This window comes from Trachurus japonicus, chromosome 15 (assembly GCF_045865225.1).
Source record: "Trachurus japonicus isolate A0001 chromosome 15, Traja_1.0".
NCBI classification, from domain to species: domain Eukaryota; kingdom Metazoa; phylum Chordata; class Actinopteri; order Carangiformes; family Carangidae; genus Trachurus; species Trachurus japonicus.
This window is the reverse complement of record NC_140921.1, coordinates 29,066,743-29,083,586: the sequence shown is the minus strand read 5'-3', so window position 1 is coordinate 29,083,586 and position 16,844 is coordinate 29,066,743. Positions and strand designations below refer to the sequence as shown.

The 16,844-nt window shown below is 40.3% G+C and overlaps 1 protein-coding gene across 1 annotated transcript; it reads left to right on the top strand.

Moving 5' to 3' along the window:
* The first annotated feature begins 852 nt into the window (after window positions 1-852).
* On the top strand, window positions 853-15,970 carry LOC146973897 (cadherin-1-like). Its single transcript, XM_085799341.1, has 15 exons — window positions 853-1,021; window positions 4,984-5,098; window positions 6,440-6,528; window positions 10,996-11,142; window positions 11,237-11,377; window positions 11,464-11,619; window positions 11,770-11,914; window positions 12,274-12,446; window positions 12,638-12,766; window positions 13,592-13,732; window positions 13,837-13,992; window positions 14,144-14,288; window positions 15,163-15,335; window positions 15,526-15,654; window positions 15,853-15,970. The coding sequence occupies exons 1-14, from the start codon at window positions 971-973 to the stop codon at window positions 15,646-15,648; spliced, it is 1,884 nt and encodes a 627-aa protein (XP_085655467.1). The 5' UTR covers window positions 853-970; the 3' UTR covers window positions 15,649-15,654; window positions 15,853-15,970.
* The last annotated feature ends 874 nt before the right edge of the window (window positions 15,971-16,844 follow it).

The window sequence follows — 16,844 nt, the reverse complement described above, 5'->3', positions numbered from 1 at the left end:
TTTTAGGGTGCTCATTGTCATCTGGCCGGGGACTACAGCATAATATTAGCCATGCTGGCTAAAGCTGCCCTTTTTACTGTCATTTGATACAGATTATGGCAATGATCGAATTTGCCAAACTGTTGAAATATACCTTTAAGTGTGACAATAACTTTTATCATAACTAATTCAACTCAAACCCAACAAGGTGCCCCAAGACTGCTGATAAAATGTAAATAACAAAACAAGACTAACCTAACATGACTTACATTCACACAACCTCATTATAACAGTCAGTTTATCTAACCATTTATAAAGTTAGATAAACTAAACAAGATAATGGTGCTGGTTGTTATTTAAAAAAATATTTACAGGTTCTCTTGCTAAGTAGGGCAGGCTAGGATTTGCAGGGAGTGACGCTAATGCAGTAAACATGTGTATCACCCTGGAGACTTCAATGAGCACTTTAAATGGTTAATAAGGCTCATCTCTTAGTCCTACATTTATGAGATGTTGCATACACAAATGACCTGTGACATTACTATCAGCTGCCTCTGTTTTTATCACTCCAATATGGAGAACCTTGGTGCTGAGTGGTGTGAATAATCTGTATATTGTAGAAATACAGTCAGACATCAGATTAATAAATACAATCTGCATTCAATGACATCATTTATCCGCCTCTCTCTTCTTTTAAACTTAGATGTATGAAAATATGGGACCTGAAACTTGCATTGGCATTGAGAGAGAGACTGTGATTGTCAACGTGGTTTTATACAAACATAACAAATACCTTTAAGTTGGGATCACACACTTATTTTTTTATGACCATATGAGGAACACGGAACACCACACACCTGTCAGTAGAGTACCTGCTGCAACTCGTCCAGCTGAACTCATTCAGTCACCAAAACTTCTACCAGGACACAGGACAAAGAAAGGAGAATTTTTAAACTTTGATTAGAGGTGGAGGGTGTTAGGATTTACAGAGATGGGGACCACTTGGTTCGTGGTTGTGGGGATTTTATTCGCGTTTTTTCAGGTGAGGATTCTGACTATCATTGAGACTTCACAGGTGGCGTCCATTCCTTTGTGTTTAACTTTTTTTTTTTTTTTTTTCTTAATCCAGTATTAATATTTACTTTGGCTTGCTCTTTGCCTTTGTTGCACTGGTGTTGTGAGTGGCAACCCAATTTATGCTAATTGATTAGGTTCTAAGGAGCAATAATGTAGTAATAATGTAGTTAGATAAACAATTGACAGATTTGTTACAGTCTATAACACAAAAATACCACAGATGCAGTGACTGGAAAAAAAAATAACACCAAATAAAAATAGACTTCTTTCCTTTCAAAATAAAACAAACTAAAAGAGTATAAAGTGTCTTAAAACTCAGTTTTTCAGTACTTGTTGTATCTCGTTAGTGTTGCTTATGTATTTTGTGTTGTCGTTTGTCTCATGTCTCTAATTTGCAGTATCCGGGTAGGCTAGGAGTGTGTGTTTATTTCCTTATCTGGGAAATCCGATGCATTCCAGCAGCTGGCCAAACTAGCAAAATCCTCAGAATGTCTTCCATGAGTCTGGCTCGCCATTGTTTGCTTTCCTTGCCTTTATTTAATCAAGGGTCCAAAAAAACAAAACAATTTGTACATATTGAGCAGAACAAGCTGATTACTTAAAGGGATACTTCACCCAAAATCGATAATTCACCAATTTTCTACTCACCATCATGCCAAGGAAGGGTTTAGAGAACTTTCGTAATTATCAAAACACTTTTGGAGTTCCGGGGGAGGGGGGGTCCGGCTGGCAACAGATTTTCATATAATGGCAGCGGATAGTACACACTTTTGAAATGTGACTGTATGTAAATGCAATTCAAAGAGCTCTAATTTTCTTTAAACACTATGTGGCTTATAAAACAACAATCAACAATCATAGTAAACCTACAATTGTATGTATACGGTGTGTTCCTGGCTTAAGTGAGTGGGTTACGCCCATAGACTGTATATAAAAGAGGTTACACCTCACTTTTTTGCAGTATTTCTCAATTGCCTAAACGTGTTTATTGAATCAATCACTCTATTGACAAAACCATAAGCACTTTCCACCTAGTTAGACACAACCTGCAAACACATTCTCACACATTCTGCACAGTGATGCACTTGTTGCATAATGGTAAGCAGCAAGCACAGAGAAAACAATTAAAGGTGTTCAGAAATGGCCGTTTGTCCTGTTTGTCGCACCAAGTTTCTGCAAGTTGCCGCACAAGTTTACCCGAGTAAGGAAAACGAATTTGATTGGTCGTTATCGAGTGGGTGGGATATTCAAAGCTTGGGGCGAGACCGAGCTCGGTGTGTGTGTGTTGTCTCAGGCGTTTGATTGACGGATGACGGATCCAATATCAGTGGCCTGCATTATCCAATGCAGGAAAAAAAATACCACACTTTCATCCCGGATTTACTCAAAAATAGAATTTTGCACAAAGTTTGGGCTACATCGTCTGATAGATGAGTTATTACACTAATGTTAGGACCCACAGTGGGCTCAAATTCAATTTTCTTTTCTGTACAGCTTTAAAGTACATTCAACACATCTTAAACACAACTCAAAATTTATCTTGTGGCCAATGATATGAAGAAACCAACGTCATCCAATTCAAAGAGCAGTGATTGTTGAAGGCTGTACAATGGACTGAACCACTCTCAGAAGCAGAGGAAGAGGGCAAAATTGATTACGGTTTTTCTCAACTGCGAAAACATGGATGGTAATTTGATTAAATCTGAGCTAGTGTAGGACCATGTGCTTGTCCATGGAAGAAGGGAAGCAGGACAACGCACAACCCAGTGTAAGGTGGGAGGACACCTATGTTCTCCCCACATCAAGAGATGCTCATTGCATTTACAAAATGCATTTAGCCTATTGTGAACAATAAACATTCTTTCTACAGCTTCATGTGTACATTGTGTTATCTGATGTACAGAGGACCTCACCTGGAACATGAACACATCCAGCATCATCAAGAGAGCTCAGAAGAGACTTTTCTTTTTGAGGACACCAAAACACAGCAGGCTCGATCAGCTTCTACCACTGCACTAGTTGTTGCACTGTGTGGTGTTCTGGCTGGACTGCTGCTAACAAAAAAAGACCTACAGCAGGTAGAGGAGACAGCTCCATCTGTCTATCTAAAAAAAAAAAAATTGTTGAATTTGGTGCAGGCCTATTTTTGCACACAAGGTTCTGCTTCTGTTGTTTTTCTATATTTTTTGCCTTTAATGGACAGGATAGAGAGAGGAAATGGGAGGCAGAGGAGGGGACGCGGAATTTGAACTGGGGCCACCTGCACTATAGCCTGGACTATAGCCTCAACACATGGGGCGGGTGCCAAGGGCGTCAGTTTACTTTGAAAAGTGGTGGGGACAATGACCATATGCACCCCTGCACCCGCAACGCCCCCCCCCCCCCGACGCCGTCGCACCGCACCTGACACCGTCTCCCAGACCGTCATAGACTGCCGTTCTCAACCAGACTCTGGTCTCCTACTGGACCGGGTCTGGCTCCAAGTTTGAGCAAATAAATGAGCAAAGACCCGACCAGGTCCGACCAGTGTTGAAGCCAGGACCCTGGACCCGATGCGGCTGGACTCACGAGCATTTTTTTTTTTTTTAATTCTCCGCCGGACCGCAGCAAAAAAAAAGGAAAAACAAGAAGCCCGTAGTTGTGTTTAGAGACGTGACAGGTGGAGCATGACAAGCTGGTGATCAGCTGTGGTCATTGAATTGTTAGACTACACTACAGTAGGTCATTTCAATTTGCGCATCTGTGTTTTCTCCTTTTTATTTTTTTATAACATCTATGCGCATCGAGAGTGAGTGAGAAACAGAGAAACAGCGGGTGCACCAGATGATTTCCAACCGGCAAAAACTGAAACGAGACGGTTATAGAGAGGAAAAACACAGAATATACAATATGTCCAATTTAAAGACTTTGTCCCGTCGTCACGACGTGAGGAAGGATCGGATGGTCGCTTAGGTTTAGTGATGAGGAACTGTCACTGTCAGCAGCTGCTCCAAACAGACACGTTACTAACTTTATTTTGAAGGGACAGATTAGATGTTGATTTCGTTAACAGTGACTTTGCACCCAAACATTAAGCAATAAGCGCCTATCCGGTGCTGTCTCATCCGGTACAATCGACCCCGCGTGGAGGCTCGCGCTTCAGTTCGGCGTCTGTTCTATTTTTCACGCGAGCCGTGAGCTTCGTCTGTCAAGCTGGATAGACGGATCGTACCAGACAGGAAGTTGGGCACAGAAAAGGCGAGAGAATCCGGTCAATTTTCAAAATAAAATGATGATTACTAGTTAGTAATGAAGTTGTTGCTTGTCCGTCTATACATATTTGTCAGTTGTGTCTGCACACGAGACACACACACACATCCATACAGAGCTAGAGACAGACCTGTATGTGTGGAAAACCGATTGGCTACAGACGAGTGGTCGATGTTTTACCGGCGCGGAGAGAGAGAAGCAGCTCCCTGTGCGACCAGCCAAGCGGCTGCGAGGACGCGCGCAGCGCGCCGCTCCGGGCTGTGAGAACTCTTTAATCGAAGCTACATTGTTGCGAGTCGGCTCCGGCAGAAGCTCTGCGCCGTGCACACTGTTTCAGCTGCCTATTCTGTCATAGTTTATCAACGTTTTTTCGTCATTCTTCATTAGGATAATGTTAAGTTAATTTTGTGGTGGGGACAAAATTGTTCTTGACAAAAAGTGGTGGGGACATGTCCCCAGCGTCCCCAGCGTAAATGACGCCTATGGCGGGTGCCTTACCAACTGAGTTAAACACCGCCCCCTGCTTCTGTTGCTTTTGTTGTTATTTTGTTGGCAACAGTAATGACACAGTTTGTGTTGTCATAATGACAGGAACATGAAATACAATCTCTAACTTCAATCCACTTTCTCCCTACATCTGAATTGTGATTGACTGAAATGCATTTTTTCCTCACCTAGGCCTCAGTTTCGGTTTCTGCTGAGGAGCCAACATGTGCACCTGGATTTGAATCGGACATGTTGATTTTCAAAGTGGCCAGGAAGCACCTGAGGAAGGGCACAAGACTGGGCAGAGGTAAGAACAATCCAGGAAGCACTTCTCTGTTGCTGCCTGTCGCTCACAGACCAGAGTGAAACTGGCTGCTGTTTGTTGGGTATGGAAGCCAGGAAAGCAACAACAATGTCAGATGTCCATTTTAAAGCCAAAGCTTCCAGTAATGACATGCGTCAGTCTGCTCTGGAGCAGACATGGGTCAGTCTGCTCTGGACACAGTTACGGTGGCCGGGAGGTGCAAACCAAGATTACAACATGTAAAACACTTTTACAAAGCTTGAGACAAATTTACATTTTAGAAAACATTTTTACAAATTCTGAAACACTTTTAGAAAGCTTGAGACAAATTTACATTTTAGAAAACATTTTTACATATCATAAAACAAAATTACATTACATACACATTTACAAGTCCCAAAACAAATTTACATTTCAGAAAAGAAATGAACAAGAAACGAAACACTTTTACAAACACCGCGATGAATTTACAAGTGTTGAAACACTTTTACAAATCCCAAAACAAATTTACAAGTAACATATCAATACAGCGGGCAGCAATGAAGCCGACAGTAGCATGTGAATTCGCCACGGTGGCAAATTCACTTGGCACCTCTATGCTTGGCACCGATCGCTGTCCATCTTGGGTCACCATGAACAGTAACAACTCGTATTGGCTGCTCCCGTTATCACTTCTGGTAGTTGGTACATTCCCTTTACGGTTGATACGTTACTTGTAAATTTGTTTTGGGACTTGTAAAAGTGTTTCAACACTTGTAAATTTGTTGCGGTGTTTGTAAAAGTGTTTCGTTTCTTGTTCATTTCTTTTCTGAAATGTAAATTTGTTTTGGGACTTGTAAATGTGTTATGTTAATGTAATTTTTTTTTATGATATGTAAAAATGTTTTCTAAAACGTAAATTTGTCTCAAGCCTTGTAAAAGTGTTTCAGAATTTGTAAAAATGTTTTCTAAAATGTAAATTTGTCTCAAGCTTTGTAAAAGTGTTTTACATGTTCTAATCTTGGTTTGCACCTCCCGGCCACCGTACACAGTTTTTTTTTTTTTTTTAAGTATACTTTTTGGCTTTTTGCCTTTTTTGATAGCACACAGTAGAAATAGACAGGAAAGGGGGAGGCAGAGAGAGGGGGAATGACAGGAACCGGGGCCGCCTGCGGTGAGGACTGTAGCCTCTACATGGGACGGCCACTTTACCCACTGCGCCATGCACCGCCCCAAGGACACAGTTATTTTGACTGTTCTGATCAGCTTGTTGCTTCATCCAGTAAATTTCTTCATTTCTTCATTTTGGTCCACACTTGCCAACGAATCCTTTGCATGTGGTGCGTATCTTCTGTTTAATTCCAGTGGGCTTCACTGACTGCACCGACCGCACAAGATTCCTGTTCAGAAGTGATGACAGCCGTTTTTCATTACAGACAGATGGCATATTGTCGGTGAGTAGTAATATATATATTTGACAGGGACAGTGCTCAATACATATATTGTGCCAGATTTAGCTATACACTAATTGCAGTCCCTGGGCACAGACAACGGTAAAGAACATGAGAACAAGGCCGGTGTTAGTAAAAAAACTGTTACAGCCATACAAGGTATCATTATAATCCAAAATGGGAGATTTCATACCGAAAAAGTAGAAAATCTATGTAAAGGCTATGTAAAATATAGACTACAGTTTCATATCTACCATACATTTCATTGCCTATATTCAAAATTCAACATTGACACAGGCCAGGTGCACACACACCCACATCCACACACACACACAGACCCAATGCCACTACATTACAAATCTTTATTTAATGGGGGCAAGACTGCTTTTCTTTCTACCACTTTTTAAGACTAGCTTTAAAGCTGCTCAATGTACTGCACTCTCTGATGCTGGCTACAACTGACTTCCACTGTTCTGCTGCTTTATGTAATTGATAAAGACAGTATCATGGAGTGCATATACATTTTTAGTTAGAGCAGTTTAGCAGGATACTCTGACCATCTGTGAAAAAATTTATTACCAATAGCTTTCTTTACCATTGTGTTCCTGTAGGTGTCTAGTAACAGCTCTCAATTTATTTATTTCCAAATCCATTGGGAAAATTCTGGAGAGTCAATCAAAGTTAAAGCAGAAGTAAGTGGTCCGGTCGTTTTCGCTAATGCTGCGTTCCAGGCAGGCTTTTGAAATCGTAAATTACAGCTTCAAGTCACAACTTACGACTTTGTAGCTTTCCAGGCAACCCACTCGTGTTTTTCCGACCTGTTTTACCGGTGAAAGTCACTATAACGGCCACTCGTAACTTCCGACCGGTGAACTCGTACCAGATCGAACTGGTACCACTTCACGGTCGGAAAAATACGAGTTTCCTTGAACGCACCATAACAGTCCTCGTCCCTACGTCGCCACATTCACGGCGTTCCTTGGCTGCACACACAGCCCTGCATGCCGTTCTCTCTCCTCATTGGATAAAAACTGTAGGATACGATAAATGTTTTCTCCTCAGCTCAGAGCAGAGCAGAGGGCCTGAGAGACCTGTGTTTCAGTCCAAACACTCTATGTAAGTGATTGCTGTCGGAAGATATGACTATTTAAGACTTATATTAACACAAATATATCACTTACTTCTGCTTTAAGGTGCCCAGAGGGCTCGGGTGAAAAAAAAGAAAAAAAATGAAAATTCTAATTTAAGTTTGTGAGATGTCTAACTAGGGGTTTTAAGGGGTGCTGAGTCCATTTCAACCATTAGTTTTGAGTAAAAATGTTTCCCTGACCATAAATTATTGGTATATTTGAGTTATAGTGTATGGCAAAGGGTATAGTAAAAGTCATTGTTGAACAGATTCTAGCCTATTCTAAATCTAAAGATTCCATTCTAAAAATAAATAAATAAATAAAATGAAAATAAAAAAGAAGAAAGAAATACAAAATACTTCAGAAGAGTGCACAAGTTAGAAAAAAAAAAACACAAATAGTGGGAACATACCGCACACTAGACTGGGTTATGAGGATCTTTAGTTTATTTCAGAGCAACGCGTTACGCTTGTGGCTTCTTCAGGCTCATTGCTGAGACCAGGAAGTCAGGGGATTTTTAAAGGAAATGGTACTCAATCAATTTACATAAGTAATTGAACAAGGTAAAAACATATTTAACAATCAAACATCAATGGCTGGGGAGTACCATAGAAATGGATAAAACACATATATTTAAGTGCATTCAGCAGCTTTACAGCAAATTTGAGTACAGGTGTACCTTCAGTGATTCACTTACAGAAAGGCAGTATCTATACACAACAATACAATACAAACAGGTCATATACAAATAGGCAATCTCATCCATCATAACATCAAAAATATATACATACCGAGGATGAACACAGGTGTTAATAGTGAGGATGATATCACACAAGTAGAGCAACAATAGGCAGATCATCTTTTTGTCATTTTCAGTCAGACCAGACCAGTCATACTTCAGAAGAGTGATGACACCAACTGTGCACATGCATGATACCCAGTACATGAGTGTGGTTTCTATGGTCATGATGCCCTCTGGAAGGATTGAGAGGGAGCATTGCATCATGGCAAATATTTTTGGAGAACAAACACGATTTTAAGGTATGATAGTTACCTTTTGACATAATAATAGTTTTTCCTTCTGCTAGCACACACTTTTATCTAGTAAATTAAGAAATGCATTAATATTCTCTTGTTTATTGCTTAAAAAGAACAACCATTCACCTAGCTAATGTTAGATAACTATCTAGTTAGCAAGCATGAGAGTCATTAGCAAATGTTGATAAGGTCCAAAGGAGCTAGTTTATGTTGTAATGTAGTGATGAGCAAGAGCTAATTTATGTAGTAATTCAGTTTCAATAGGTACACAACTGTCTTGATCGAGTCCATGGTCCATCATATTGGGGAAAAAATATATAACCAGTGTGATCAATTGAGTTGTGGCAACCTTCTCTACTATAGTAACCTTAGTCTAGTTGTATGGACCACCACAGTCTGTTTTGACAAAAACCATGACACTTGTCTATTTACCTATGTACCTGCTAAAATAGACAAGTGTCATGGTTTCTAGCTCATCACTACATTACAACATAAACTAGCTCCTTTGGACCTTATCAACATTTGCTAATGACTCTCATGCTTGCTAACTAGATAGTTATCTAACATTAGCTAGGTGAATGGTTGTTCTTTTTAAGCAATAAACAAGAGAATATTAATGCATTTCTTAATTTACTAGATAAAAGTGTGTGCTAGCAGAAGGAAAAACTATTATTATGTCAAAAGGTAACTATCATACCTTAAAATCGTGTTTGTTCTCCAAAAATATTTGCCATGATGCAATGCTCCCTCTCAATCCTTCCAGAGGGCATCATGACCATAGAAACCACACTCATGTACTGGGTATCATGCATGTGCACAGTTGGTGTCATCACTCTTCTGAAGTATGACTGGTCTGGTCTGACTGAAAATGACAAAAAGATGATCTGCCTATTGTTGCTCTACTTGTGTGATATCATCCTCACTATTAACACCTGTGTTCATCCTCGGTATGTATATATTTTTGATGTTATGATGGATGAGATTGCCTATTTGTATATGACCTGTTTGTATTGTATTGTTGTGTATAGATACTGCCTTTCTGTAAGTGAATCACTGAAGGTACACCTGTACTCAAATTTGCTGTAAAGCTGCTGAATGCACTTAAATATATGTGTTTTATCCATTTCTATGGTACTCCCCAGCCATTGATGTTTGATTGTTAAATATGTTTTTACCTTGTTCAATTACTTATGTAAATTGATTGAGTACCATTTCCTTTAAAAATCCCCTGACTTCCTGGTCTCAGCATGAGCCTGAAGAAGCCACAAGCGTAACACGTTGCTCTGAAATAAACTAAAGATCCTCGTAACCCAGTCTAGTGTGCGGTATGTTCCCACTATTTGTGTTTTTTTTTTTCTAACTTGTGTACTCTTCTGAAGTATTTTGTATTTCTTTCTTCTTTTTTATTTTCATTTTATTTATTTATTTATTTTTAGAATGGAATCTTTAGATTTAGAATAGGCTAGAATCTGTTCAACAATGACTTTTACTATACCCTTTGCCATACACTATAACTCAAATATACCAATAATTTATGGTCAGGGAAACATTTTTACTCAAAACTAATGGTTGAAATGGACTCAGCACCCCTTAAAACCCCTAGTTAGACATCTCACAAACTTAAATTAGAATTTTCATTTTTTTCCTTTTTTTTCACCCGAGCCCTCTGGGCACCTTAACTTTGATTGACTCTCCAGAATTTTCCCAATGGATTTGGAAATAAATAAATTGAGAGCTGTTACTAGACACCTACAGGAACACAATGGTAAAGAAAGCTATTGGTAATAAATTTTTTCACGGATGGTCAGAGTATCCTGCTAAACTGCTCTAACTATTTTGCTACATCTGTACTCGGTTGCGAATAAATCTAAATTGAGCTAAATTATATTTGACTGGCCCTATGATTTTTTGATGTGTTTTTTGAAAGTGAAATTGCTATCGATTATGACACCAAGATACTTAAATTGCTGAACAACTTCAGCCTTCTGGCCATTTACTATGATGGTGTGGGAGTGCATTGGTTTGAGAGGCCCTGAATCCAAAATTGTAAATTCTGATGCTTGCCCCCAAAATCCTCACACTTTACAAAATTGAGATTTAATTTACTGAGGTGCTCAAGGCTGCCAGCAGGTAACAGATACTGTTTTGGGTACTTTATTGCATGTTTCTCGGTGCATGATTGAGGTTTGGTAGAAGCATTAGTTTTTTATGAGCTCTCTTCATTTTGTGATGCACGATTCAAGCTCTATATATTCGCTCCAACAGCATTTCAGCCTTCACTGATGTTTTTTTCCCCCTGCAGGTAAACAGACCTGTAGCTCTTAATGAAGGCCACCTGGACTTCTTCATTCACTCCTGGGACTCACAGGGTCGTAAAATGACTGTTCCAGTCACGGTAATGCACTTCGGGCACCACCACGGAAATCACAATGGGAACCACCACCAAAACGTTGAGTATCCCCACAGAAACCACAAAATCAGTAGACTGGACCATCATTGCTCGGTCTCTATGAGTGTTTCTAAATATGTGCATGTTTTCCTAGGCTGCAGCAGATCCACAGGTGCCTCTTCTGGTTTTCCCTAAGTCTGGTGATGGTCTGAGGAGGAGGAAGAGAGACTGGGTTATTCCTCCCCACAATGTTGTTGAGAACGACAGGGGACCCTATCCCCTTAGAGTAATTCAAGTAAGATGAACCACAGGTCCCTTGTGATTGAGAATTTGATTTTGAACAGAGTTGATTTATAACTGACACCTGCTGTGTTTGTGCAGATTCGCTCTAATGAAGACAAAGTGAAGAAGATTCATTACAGCATCACTGGCCCAGGAGCTGATCAGCCTCCTGTTAACCTTTTCACCATGGACAGAGACACTGGTATTCTGTATGTCACACAGCCACTGGACAGAGAGCAGGTGGACAAGTACATGGTAAGATCCCAACCTCAGTTTTATGCACCTTTTTCCTCCTTTTTAGGATTAGACAGGATTCATAGGAAAACCCACCTGAGAACATTGGTTTCCCTTCAAATGTCATGCCCCTCCATGTTTACTCTTGCATATGTATTTCTTTGTGTGCAGTTTCAAGCTCATGCTGTGGCAGAGGGTTCAGGAAATCCTGAGGAACCTATGGAAATAGTAGTGAATGTCATCGACCAGAATGACAACAAGCCTGTTTTCTCTCAAGATACCTACCTGGGAAATGTTCCTGAGGCCTCAGCAAAAGGTATTGTTAGTTCAAAAAATCAGTTAACAGCTAATGTGTCAAGACAATTGATGTGCCAGCCCTGACTGGCACTAATGTAACTTCTACATTTATTTCTTGTAATTTGGTGAGTAGCACTTGTGATGTGATGCTACACAGCCAAACACAGAGAACTGAATCAGTGTGTGACATACACACAGAAAGACAAGAGGAAATAAATGAAAAATGTTTGGAGGAAGAAGGTTTTCAAAGTCTTTGTAGTAGTTATACAGTATGTGGTGTTTTTTGTTGGACCTCTGTGCTAGTTGTGGATAAGCCTTAAACAGTACCATGCATCAAGGCCTAACATGTACTGAAACTTCTGAATTCCCCCTCTCTAGGTTTTGAGGTGCTGAAGGTTGAAGCCACAGATGCTGACGCCCCAAATTCTGACAACTCGGATGTCCGCTATAGTATACTGAGCCAGACTCCACAGTTGCCCAGTGACTTCCTGTTTGTTATCAACCCAGTCAGTGGAGTCATCAGGGTCAATGCTGGCGGGCTAGACCGAGAGGTGAGGCTTTAAGACCCTTTTCATATCTTACTGTGCTTTCACAAATAGCAAGGTGTGAAAGCACACAGCTGGAACAAAACTAGCATAACAATGTAATGGATGAAAAACAAGCAGATAGAGTTTCTGCTCAGAAAAGGATTGCACGATTTTCCAGCTGATGAGTTAATGTCATTGTACATTTCATCCAACAGAAATACCCCGAGTACACCCTGGTGATCAAGGCAGCAGACATGGTTGGAGAGGGGTTGGCTGAAACTCGCAAAGTAATCCTTACTGTAACAGAAAGCAATGACAATGCTCCCGGTTTCACTCAGGACTCTGTAAGTACAACACACCTGTAACTAGAAATGTTAATTTTCATGTACATGTTGTAGTGTGGAGGAGAGCACCTCTCCCCAGCTCTGGAGGTGTCCAAATTCCCAAATAAACACTGAATTTCATTTTTCACCTAAACTGACATGATATAAACTGTACATTTATTCAGCGTTTGACCATCTTCATTTTATATAACACAAAATTTGTGATTGTTTGATGTAATTCCCACTTTCGTAGGTGAAAGTATGGAGAGGTTATATTTTCTTACAACAAATCCACTTTGGTCAATGGAGTCTCACTGCCATCCTGTGGTCCTAATCCGTCAAAGCTCATGAAGATGAAAAGGCCATGTCTTAGATTTTGGTTCATAGTCTGCCATCTCTGCAGACGGTGGGAGAATGGCTGAGGATATGAACTGGCATACAGCTTGGACAGTATCCTCATCTTATGATAAAGTATTTGAAGGTTAAATGTTGATGCCATGATGAAGGTTGTAAAATAAATGGTAAATGGTCCGTATTTATACAGCGCTTTACTATACCTGCAACGATACCCAAAGTGCCTTACGTCATACATCCGTTCACCCATTCACACACACATTCTCAGACTGATGGCGGAAGCTGCCATGCAAGGTGCTAACCACGACTCCATCAGGAGCAAGGTGTCTTGCCCAAGGACACTACGGCAACAAAGGACAGAGCAGGCTTCGAACCGCCAACCCTCTGATCATGGGACTACCACTTGAGCCACTGCTGCCCCCAAGATTGGACCATTTCTTTGCAGTTGCTTTGTTTCTGTGAGTGTTTCTAAATATGTGCATGTTTCCCTAGGCTGCAGCAGATCCACAAGTGCCTGTTCCGGTTTTTCCTAACTCTGGTGATGGCCTAAGGAGGAGGGAGAACGGCTGGGTTATTCCTGCCCTCAGTGTTGTTGAGAACGACAGAGGACCCTATCCCCTTAGAGTATCACAAGTAAGATGAACCACAGGTCCCTTGTGATTGAGAATTTGATTTTGAATAGAGTTGATTTCTTACAGTAATGGCTGCTATAACTGACACCTGCTGTGTTTGTGCAGATTCGCTCTAATAAAGACAAAGTGAAGAAGATTCATTACAGCATCACTGGCCCAGGAGCTGATCAGCCTCCTGTTAACCTTTTCACCATGGACAGAGACACTGGTGTTCTGTATGTCACACAGCCACTGGACAGAGAGCAGGTGGCCAAGTACCTGGTAAGATCCCAACCTCAGTTTTATGCACCTTTTTCCCCCTTTTTAGGATTAGACAGGATTCATAGGAAAACCCACCTGAGAACATTGGTTTCCCTTCAAATGTCATGCCCCCTCCATGTTTACTCTTGCATATGTATTTCTTTGTGTGCAGTTTCAAGCTCATGCTGTGGCAGAGGGTTCAGGAAATCCTGAGGAACCTATGGAAATAGTAGTGAATGTCATCGACCAGAATGACAACACGCCTGTTTTCTCTCAAGATACCTACCTGGGAAATGTTCCTGAGGCCTCAGCAAAAGGTATTGTTAGTTCAAAAAATCAGTTAACAGCTAATGTGTCAAGACAATGGATGTGCCAGTCCTGACTGGCATTAATGTATTTATTTATTTCCTGTAATTTGGTGAGTAGCACTTGTGATGTGATGCTACACAGCCGAACACAGAGAACTGAATCAGTGGGTGACATACACACAGAAAGACAAGAGAAAATTATAGCTGCTGCGCAGCAATGGTCGGGGCTGGGCAATTTTTTTATGGACAAAATTAGGCAATTTCAAAGTGAAAGTTGCAAAGCCATAGCACATATAGTTGATCTGTTATGAATTTATTTTCAAAGTTTTGAAATTTAGATACATGCTGTAACACCAACATCAGCACTATTGTCTTGTGTTACTAGTTGAGAACATCTGGCATTTTGATATGTCATCACCATCACCCTTGCTGGGGCTTGAAGCCACAACCTCTGGCACCAACAACCAGCTCCTAACTCAATGAGCTATTTGTCTGGATGTGAGTGTGCAGATTTCCTCGGAGGAAGAAGGAAAAAGAAGAAGATTAAGGAAAATGATACAGTCAATGGTTGGCACTGGGCATTTTTTTTTTTTCCTTTTTAAATTTAAAGGCATGCCATGACACCACTATTGAGGACATCATTTATAAACGCTGCGTACGCACAAAAGAAAGCGTGCGCCACTTGTAAGCAACAGCTGATGCTGCCCGGCCCCTAATAAATGAAAAATGATTGGAGGAAGAAGGTTTTCAAAGTCTTTGTAGTAGTTATACAGTATATGTGGTGTTTTTTGTTGGACCTCTGTCCTGGTTGTAGATAAGCCTTAACCAGTACCATGCATCAATGCCTAACATGTACTCAAACTTCTGAATTCCCCCTCTCTAGGTTTTGAGGTGCTGAAGGTTGAAGCCACAGATGCTGACGCCCCAAATTCTGACAACTCGGATGTCCGCTATAGTATACTGAGTCAGACTCCACAGTTTCCCAGTGACTTCCTGTTTGTTATCAACCCAGTCAGTGGAGTCATCAGGGTCAATGCTGGCGGGCTAGACCGAGAAGTGAGGTTTTAAGACCCTTTTCATATCTTACTGTGCTTTCACAAATAGCAAGGTGCTGAGCACACAATTGGAACAAAATTAGCATAACAATGTAATGGATGAAAAACAAGCAGATAGGGTTTCTGCTCAGAAAAGGATTTTCAAGCCTTCCAGCTGATGAGTTAATGTCATTGTATGTTTCGTCCAACAGAAATACCCTGAGTACACCCTGGTGATCAAGGCAGAAGACATGGTTGGACAGGGGTTGGCTGGAACTTGCAAAGTAATCCTTACTGTAACAGAAAGCAATGACAATGCTCCAGTTTTCCCTTAGGACTCTGTAAGTACAACACACCTGTAACTAGAATGTTAATTCTAAAACTTTGTCTGGTGGTTAAGCTGGCTAGAGATCCCAAGGATATAGTATGTACTGTGTTTGTTAACTTTTGCATTCTTGCAGTTTTTAAACTCCTACAGCATTTACATTAAATTATGTTTGCAAATTTCATCCAGATTGATGATTGTGTGATTCTTCCAGGTCCCTCGTGTGAAGGAGAGGGCTCCTCCCCAGCTCTGGAGGTGTCAACATCCCTGAATAAACACCGAATTTCATTTTTTCCACCCAACCTGAATTGATGTAAACCATGCATTTAATTGGAGTTTGATCATCATAAAATTATGTAACTCAAAATTCATGATTGTTTGATATAACTAGCACTTTTGTATGTGGAAGTATGGAGGGTTTTCATAGAGAAAAAACAAAAAACATAGTTATGTTGGGTAATTAAGCCTATCAATGTTATGTTACTCCTTTATTTTCTGTGTAAAATGATCGTTAGAAGAATGTATTCTTTTTACCAGGTTTAAGTGGCGTTTACGCATGAAATGCCTAAAATCTTGCTCTTTGCTGTTTGTTTGTATTCACTCTATGACTTTTTTATTTGAAATTTTTACCATAATGAAAGAGTTCATTTATCTATCCAGCATGAGATTATTAACACCGGAGAATAAAGTAACAATTTCAACACATGACAGAGGTTTTCAGCTGAGGTGTGTTTTTTTTACCACTCATTTTTTTGGTTGTTGATTTGCCACCTGTCTTTTTCTGTTTTTTTTCACAGCCTTTTCTTTTCTTTTTGTTCCACCTCTCGTTAATAATCAATTTTGGCTTTGCTTCTTCTGCCCACTTAACCCAGTCAGTCATATCTTGACTCGTTTTGTATGTGGTAGTAATCTTTTTGGGAATAAAATTGAATGGCAAACAATATTGTTTAATATTTGAGGTGATCTGAGTTGGATTCCATAAAGAATTTGAGTCCTTTTGCATTTGATTGATTGTGTCAGTTACAACTGCCCCAACAAGTACTTACTGAATTCAACAGTCAAGTCAATGCTCCAGAAAAACAAAACTTCCTGAAAACAAATTGAACTGGCAATCTCTACACTTGTGGAGTATTTCACAACCAAGACAACCCCAAAGAGAAGCACTTATGAACAAAAGAATCATCAGTGTCTTCATTTGAGGTGATC

What these genes read in the sequence shown, in the direction of transcription:
- LOC146973897 (XM_085799341.1), top strand. Translation starts at nt 971, where the DNA reads ATGGGGACCACTTGGTTCGTGGTTGTGGGGATTTTATTCGCGTTTTTT. An exon ending in ATCCCCTTAGAGTATCACAA is followed by an intron (nt 13,733 to 13,836) that starts GTAAGATGAACC and finishes GTGTTTGTGCAG; the next exon opens with ATTCGCTCTAATAAAGACAA. An exon ending in CTGGCGGGCTAGACCGAGAA is followed by an intron (nt 15,336 to 15,525) that starts GTGAGGTTTTAA and finishes TTCGTCCAACAG; the next exon opens with AAATACCCTGAGTACACCCT.